We start from the raw sequence: 7,916 nt of genomic DNA, 5'->3' as shown, positions 1-7,916 counted from the left end.
AAGAAGTCGATTTGAGAGCTTGTCATGCCACTCTTATAGGTTATAAGATGTTCGTCTCTCTTTTTAAAACATGTATTTGCGATGAGAAGATCAAAGGTTGAAGAAAAGTCTAAAATAGTTTTACCCCGAAACCATGGCCTCCGTGAATACTCCCATACCCAGTCACTTCTCTCCTAACTTGGCCATTTAAATCTCCTCCTAAGAAAATCTTATCTCCTAAAGGTATGCCTTGAACCAAACTCTCTAGATCCTCCCAAAATCTTATCTTGTGTTGTTCGTCCGAACCCACTTGCGGTGCATAGGCGCTAATCACATGGAAAGCACCTCCCTCCACCACAAGTTTGATAGAGATGATCCGATCTCCCACCCTCTTGACATCTACTACGTCCTTCTTCCACTGCTTATCCACAATTATTCCAACCTCATTCCTATTCTTCACCTTTCCTGTATACCAAAGTTTGAAACCAGAAGAATCCAACTCCCTAGCCTTTGCACCAACCCATTTCGTTTCTTGTAGGCACATAATGTTAATCTTCCTCCTTGTCATGGTATCCACCACCTCCATGGACTTTCCTGTTAGAGTGCCTATGTTCCATGTCCCAAATCTCAACCTTTTGTCGCTTCGACCTTTACCTTTTCCTTTGTGAACTAGCTTATTTACCCTCGTCCGTTCACGAAAACGTGAGAACCCTTGCTCATTTAACACTACATCCGGGCACCGATGCAGCGGCTCTTGCTTTGACACCGTACTCGAGCCATACGGCGCGTTACTTCCGGGTAACGACCTAGCTTTAGCGCAATAATGTCTTTGATTCATGTCATGGGGGGTTCGGCTATATTTTTACGTTGGTTGCCGAAGACCTAACACAACCCTCCTCCTTTATCCGGGCTTGGGACCGGCTATGTACCGCAAGTGTAACATAGGCGGAGTTATATTAAGGGTTTGCATAAACAAACAAAATTATTAACACTTAGAGCTATAATTTCCTGAGCAAAAAGGAAAAGCTAAACTTTTTATATATTTCAGTGTAGACAAATTTGTGTCACTAATAGTTACTATGGTATAACAAAAATAGGATGGTTAAAGGAGTTACCAACCAAAAATAAATGTACATGGTTAACTTAGGAGGGTGATGAACTAGATTGCTCATCTAGACTCTGGCTTCTTCTCCTTTTACTTTTCCTAAGTCTCTCTTTGATTTCTTTTTCTTTGGTATCCACAAATTCCATCAAGTCCTTGAAACTAGTACTTTTGAGGTTCCTTCTAGGAGGCCTTGGTTGAATTTCCACATCAACTTGTTCAGGCTCAGGGCTAAATCTGGTGTATTGACAGAACACTCTAACAAAGAATACAACCAAAGAAAGGAAGCATGCAATGCCACATATGAGAAAGAGGCCCCAGAAGCTACTCAGAGACAGTTTATTTGAGTCTTCAACATTGAGTTGCGCAGTGCAGTCTCGCTTCAAAAGCCATTTGTCATGGATCTTTTGCAGTTCCCCGTTCTCCGAAAGTTGAAGGATGGCAGTTGACAAATCAACAGCAAGCGGTGAATCCCTTTGGAATGCCTGTGATCCCATTTGAAAATAATGACATCAGAATAAGATAATCTTACAAGAAAACTTGGCATAAATTTAAGGAGTGTAAAAAACTATAGACATGCATATGAAGAATTGAGGATACTTACAAATCCCCAACCACTTTTAGTGAACTCCTGTCCAACTGTTCTGAACTTACAGTTGGTATTGGACATGAAGAGCTGAATATAAGGAAGCTCATCAACAATGGCCACAACCCCTCCATTCCTTGGTCCGCGTTCAAGAGCATCAACATATGCCTCCATATTTTTCAGTGTAACTATCCTAGATGGTGCTATGTTGAGTTCATCTGTCAGATACTTTTTCGCAAAAGATCCTTCTTGGATTCCAATTGGTTGAGTACCTGAGATCAAGCTGTCAATTCCTTCAATCTGTGATGAAAGTTGCTGCACTGTGAGGATGGATGTTAAGCTAGCTGTGTAGCTTGAATTGATGATTAAAACCACCCAAAGCCATATGAGTAGAACCAATCGACCGAGTGCACTCACAGTGTTCTCTCCTGTGCAAGGTGAAAAGCAGAGAAGATAGAAGTCAGAGTTCTCAAACCATGAATGATACAAAACATATAAGGAGTGTTACAACAGAAAATGGAAAATAAAAAATAGAAGTGAGAAATTTGAGGAACATACTGTGTGAGAAAAACATTGTTGAGAAACTAAACCTGCACAAGAGGAACTGCTCTCAGCACAAGAGAAGATTTGAGCCTAAATAAGATGCAAGATTTATCTGAAAAGGCTTTAAAATGATCAAAACATACTAACCAACACACTGTTATAATTTGTTTCCTTGGAGGACCGCGGAATTCTTCATTGTGCCGGTGCTCAAGAATCCACACGACGGCTCCCACGAAGAGAAAGAATGCACCAGTAACTAACCACATTTTAGTGGTGAATGGCTTTAGAAAGGACCAAGGGCTTGACTTGATTTCCTTAACAGGAACAACAACCACCAGCCCTGATTCCATGTAAGGCTGAGTAAAATCCACAATCCTTGTCCTGTTGGTGACAATTGTAATATCTCCAACAACTGCATCAAAGTTCTGAAAAAAAGGAAAGGACTAAGTTAACATAACTACAACCTCAAGATAGCTACTTAGATTAAGAAAATGATTAATAAATTAAGCCGAAAATTAGACTAAGAAACTTACATTTTGTGCAACCTGATATGCAAGGTCATCATAGCTGGGATTTCTATCACCATGACCATATAATATATATTCTGTTGGAACAGGATAAGGCAACAACTTTATGGCTGCTTCAAAGACATCAATGCAATAGCCTTTTACCCCAGGAGGGTTCTTGTCCTTACCAACAAACTCCAAATAGCTTACTCGATTAGGCACTGCGATTCTCAATGGTTTCCCATTGTTTGGGAATACCCATCCCCTTGGTGTAACTGTTGTTTCTCCAGGCCATATAACACTATATAGGTGTTGGTTGCTTGCCGAAGCGTTAGGTGGTTTCAGATACAAAATTTCAGGAGCTATAACTGAGAGACCAGAATAATTAGACCAATAACCAATCCTACGAGTTCCAAACCCGCCGATATTCATGATATCATAAGCTGGATGAATCAAATTCTTATCCATACCAAACTGAACTGGGCCACTCACACCAGTGAAGTTTGTTTTCAGAATTGTCTGAAGAAACTTATCGCCGCCATCAAACACACGGAGTGCTGAAAAATGCAACATACTTGAATTTGTGTCTTGCAACTTAGGATCCGAGGAGAAAGATATGTTTCCACCTTCATTGAGAAAAGTATCCAGAGCACGCGCTGCTAACCAAACAGAATCATATGCATAGAATGCATAAGAATTGAAGCCTGCAGTCTCATTGTTCTTTCTGCTCTTCAGATTTGAGATGAAACTCTTCTTAAGATCAGTGTCAGGCGTGTGATGCCGCAGAGCAACAACTCCTTGTAGTATATTAAGGGTGTCAGTGTTAACCTGCTCCATAGAATCCAGCACAGAAGGAAGCCAATCTGTTGCAATCCACACATAGCCACTAGTCATCATCCCAATCTTCTTGGCAAGTGCAAAAATTGACAAGCCAGAATCAGGATTAACATGCAGCACATAAACACGTGATTCCATCAGGTTCACCTGATTCAACAAGTCACTGATATTACTCATGGGGGCTCCAGGAGGGAATGCGGCCTTGTAAGATATCTTGGCACGTTTCTTAGCAAGCGCATCGCCCAACACTGAAATTCCATTTCTTCCATTGTCATCATCTACAAAGATAGCTATTACCTCCCTCCACCTATAGTGATCAACCAAGTCTGCAATTGCATACATCTGGAAATAGTCATCTGGCGTGGTGCGGATGAAATATGGATACTGGAGTGACACTAAAGCAGGGTCTGTCGCGAATGAAAGAAGAGGCACATGGAGTTCATTAGCCACATGAGAGATGACATGAGCTATTCCAGATGATTGTGGACCAATTGCAGCAACCACTTCATTCTCCATCAACTGCAGAGCTACATGATCAACAAAATCAATCAAATTCCCTTTTCTCACACCCAAAATGCAAGAGAACGTGTACTATCTAAACATATATAGTCCACAGAAACTCCTCTCTGGTTTCTGTCCAATGAGAACAATGAAATACTAAGATGTTATAAATTGATTCTTATCCACAAAGATGGCCACACAAATGGGGAAATGATTGATTATGCATACACTATTTTTTGGAAGAATATACATTTAACGTGCAATGAAACACATACTACTGCATAGCATAATGTGAATTAACAAGCATAGACATTTAGGCAAATTCACTGTAATACGATTTTTTTTTCTTTTTCTTTTTTGATATGGTAATTCATAAAGTTACAAAACCCGAATAAGAAGCTATAGAACATGTTTTATTTGATTGGCAGGGTCCATAACAAGACAATTACAGTTTCAACAAAAGAAATGCAGCTTGAAGCTACTGAGAAGTTTCGGAAAATACCTTCCACGGTTCCAAGAAACCCGCTGCAATTTGTATCATGCAACATAATTTCAAGTTTAGTCGAACGAAGGATGCTTTTGTTAGCATTAACATCATCAATAGCAGCCAATACACCAGCTTTAGCTGATCTTCCAATGACAGAATTCAAAGTAAACAGCACCCCAATTTTCAAAACTCTTGGACTCGAAGAAGAAACGGTAGCATTTCCAATGGTAGCTCCTGTCCTCCCCACCACTTCTATTGGAATCCAGGAGCAGAAAACCAAGAGGAACAACACCATCACCATGCTGCCATGCCTTGTAAGCAAGTGCACCTCCATTTTTGAGAGAACCTGTTATCAAACCAGCATCAAAACAAAGCACATGTCATGTGCCAACCAGTTCAGGAGCAGCACAAAGAGGAACATCAACACATGACAAGAATAATCATAACCAGAATGAGGCAAACGCAAGGATATATTTACCTACAACCAACAACTTCAGAGGAATTTAAGAACTTCCACATTTGCAGCAAGGAAAACAAGATTCATCACTCAAGAGAAGAAAAAACATTGTATCAGCAATTTGAAGTTAAAAAAATGAGATACACCCTTACCCAGATGAAAAAGATATGATATTCAGCATATCCAGACTTCAAGCCTTATTTAAATATATATGTTACTATCACAAGTAATAATAACCCAATCAAGCTCAGTTATCCAGACAATAAAACAAACACTTAAAAGGCAGAAAAACCATACATAAAATATTGGGGTGTGTTTGTAAAGTGGAGACCCACATGCCTAGTATATATAATTGTCAATTTGAGAAAAGAAACAATATAATATGCAACATAACAGAAAACCTTGAGAACAAGTTAAAGAAGATATAGGGTATCTGAGATTACCTCAATACCACACTTAACAGAAGATAAAGAGCTTTGTAGCTAGCTAGTTGCAACTTGCAAGAGTTATGAACTCATTACATCACTGAAAGAAGCTACAATGTTCCAAGATCAAAGCAAAGAATCATTTACAAAGCTTTCAAAGTTTCAGGCATCAACCAGTGCCTTAATTATCACTTCAGTTTTACCTCATATTATGCACATGAAAGAATCAAATGACTAGAGCAATTTAACAAAGTACAAAATGTTAAAAAAAATATCATTCAGATTCAGACATCGTTGGTAGGTACTAGGTACCCCAACCAAAAGTGTCTTTATCTGTAATATCTTGAATTTGTAACAGTCAGTAGATTATCTTTTGGTTCCCAAAAAATATCCCATGCCCTTTCATTATTTGTCCAAAATATTGTATAGGATATAAACACTCCAAAATTTGTCCTTTTCTAAGTTGATCAAATTCTTGGTCACAAAGAACAAACATTTCTTGGTCAGATTCATGAACGTCACTTTATATGGTAATAATTTTCATGTAACACATGTTCAAAGTAGTTTTAATATGTATATATACACTGTGGCCATTATCCAAAGTTCACAAAAAGAGAATTTTAGAAAATGATGCAAGATAATGATTTCAGTAAAATACCATATTATTACAATCATAAAATGTAAAACAATATATAAATTCTTATTTGATTATATATATATATATGCGTGAATGTGAGTTTACTTATTAGTCCTTGCAAGGTAACGTGGCATATATTTTATGAATCATGTATAACATATGGTTATATAGAAAATTAATTTTTATTAGCATCAAGCATATTTGTTTAACTTTTGTATTGCTGAATTGAAATAAGTCAAACAATAACACGTCATTATAAACCCAAATGTCGTAGTTATAGCCCTTAATTGAAGTATGAAACGATAATTAAAAGTTAAAATATTAGTTCAGTTCTGTCAACATTAAAGTAAAATAAAATTAAAAAAAGCGTTTAAACTGCTTTATTCTTATCATCACCTGATTCAATCTAATTGTTCGAGATTCATTAATTCAAATATTTATATTTCGTACTAAAATTTTTTTTTAAAGGAAAAAAAAATTCCTGACAGCTAAAGTTAGGATTGCAAATAACGTATCACCGAATTTGAATGAATTTTACATGCACCTTCTTGTAACAACCATACAATATACAATTTTTGTTATGTTATTATATTTATTTCAAAGTAAGGAATTGATTCCAAACTAGTGATACCGGTTGGTCACACATCGATATTAATAGTTTATGTATGGTCATTTAAAGTTTAATAATTAACTAGATTTAGATTGACATCCGTACAATGCGCAATGTGATAAATTAATGATAGTATAAAATATATTTTAATAAATATTATATTATTTAAAAATTAATTAAGTTATACATAAATTAATATTAAATTTGATGTATTTTTATTTAATATTTTATAATACAAAAATTTTGTATATTAAAATTGTATAAAGTTATATTTTTATTTTTTGTTTTTATTTTTGTATTTGTTTTAATTGACGGATTCAGTCTTTTTCTGTGATGTTTATTTATTTTTTATTTTTAATTGATGTTAGACTTGTCTTTTTTTGATATATTTCTGTGAAGATATATTCTTTTTAAACTGTTAACTTGTATATATATTTTATTGTCTTTTTTGTTCCATCTTTGTATGTATGATTTTTATTTGAAGATGTGTTTTGGATTCGTTTACTTTTCTTTTTTCTTAATCTCTTAATTGGTATGTATGTTATCTTAGATCAGATGATATTAGTGTTGGTGAAGTTGGTTCCTATAATTAATAAAGAATATAAACGAGCAACATAAATGATGTTTTGAATAAATGAAATCTTTTTTAGTATTACCTATTAAATTTGTTGTAATAGGAGTTGAGTTTCAATTTTTTTTTTGTTGAGACAAATATCTTAGTAACAGTTTATTGTTAAATATCTTTTTTAAAGTTAAAATCATTTACTATAAGTATGAGGCTATATAAATTCTTCAATTGAGATGATGCTTTAGTGTTATTGGTGACTTAGAGTATAATTAGATTTGAGGCAGTTGTGTTTAATATTTTTTTATCAAATAGTACAAAAGTTATTTGATAGTCCTGTTCAGCAATTTAAGTTCAAGCAGCAGTATATCAACCACAAAATGATCAAGGAAATCATGCACTTCAGAATAAAGTAAAAATCAAATATCAATGTGTATGTAATCTGAATGGAATGAACAATAATTTTTTCTTTCGAGTGAGGGACATACTCCTCAATGATAACAATTCATAATTTCTTACCACTCCTCTATTCTCTGCTTCCTTTTTATCATTTTCTCTCTCTAAGTTGTTACGTAACTAACTCAATACTACCTCTAATTTTATTACTTTACTGTTCCCTTATTTTAAAGTTCATAATCCTTCATCTACGCTGGCTGTTTCTTCACCCGTTTGTCCCTCTTC

At 35.4% G+C, this 7,916-nt stretch overlaps 1 protein-coding gene across 3 annotated transcripts; it reads right to left on the bottom strand.

Moving 5' to 3' along the window:
- Positions 1 to 938: 938 nt before the first annotated feature.
- On the bottom strand, positions 939 to 5,759 carry LOC107462047 (glutamate receptor 3.4). 3 transcript variants are annotated; one of them, XM_016080603.3, is made up of 7 exons: positions 5,442 to 5,759; positions 4,557 to 4,887; positions 2,744 to 4,080; positions 2,358 to 2,635; positions 2,226 to 2,257; positions 1,686 to 2,095; positions 939 to 1,566 (listed from the first exon to the last, which is right to left on the bottom strand). In XM_016080603.3, exons 2-7 carry the CDS (start codon positions 4,873 to 4,875, stop codon positions 1,123 to 1,125), a joined length of 2,820 nt encoding a protein of 939 aa, XP_015936089.1. In that variant the 5' UTR covers positions 4,876 to 4,887; positions 5,442 to 5,759; the 3' UTR covers positions 939 to 1,122. The 3 variants fall into 3 exon arrangements, with proteins under 3 accessions (XP_015936089.1, XP_015936088.1, XP_015936090.2); XM_016080602.3 differs by lacking the exon at positions 5,442 to 5,759 and adding an exon at positions 5,020 to 5,144; XM_016080604.3 differs by lacking the exon at positions 5,442 to 5,759 and having other exon boundaries at positions 2,744 to 4,072; positions 4,557 to 4,666.
- Between the last annotated feature and the right edge of the window lie 2,157 nt (positions 5,760 to 7,916).

The sequence above is a fragment of the Arachis duranensis genome, chromosome 8 (assembly GCF_000817695.3).
Source record: "Arachis duranensis cultivar V14167 chromosome 8, aradu.V14167.gnm2.J7QH, whole genome shotgun sequence".
NCBI classification, from domain to species: Eukaryota; Viridiplantae; Streptophyta; class Magnoliopsida; order Fabales; family Fabaceae; genus Arachis; species Arachis duranensis.
The sequence above is the reverse complement of the archived record's forward strand: the minus strand, read 5'-3'. Positions and strand labels throughout refer to the sequence as shown.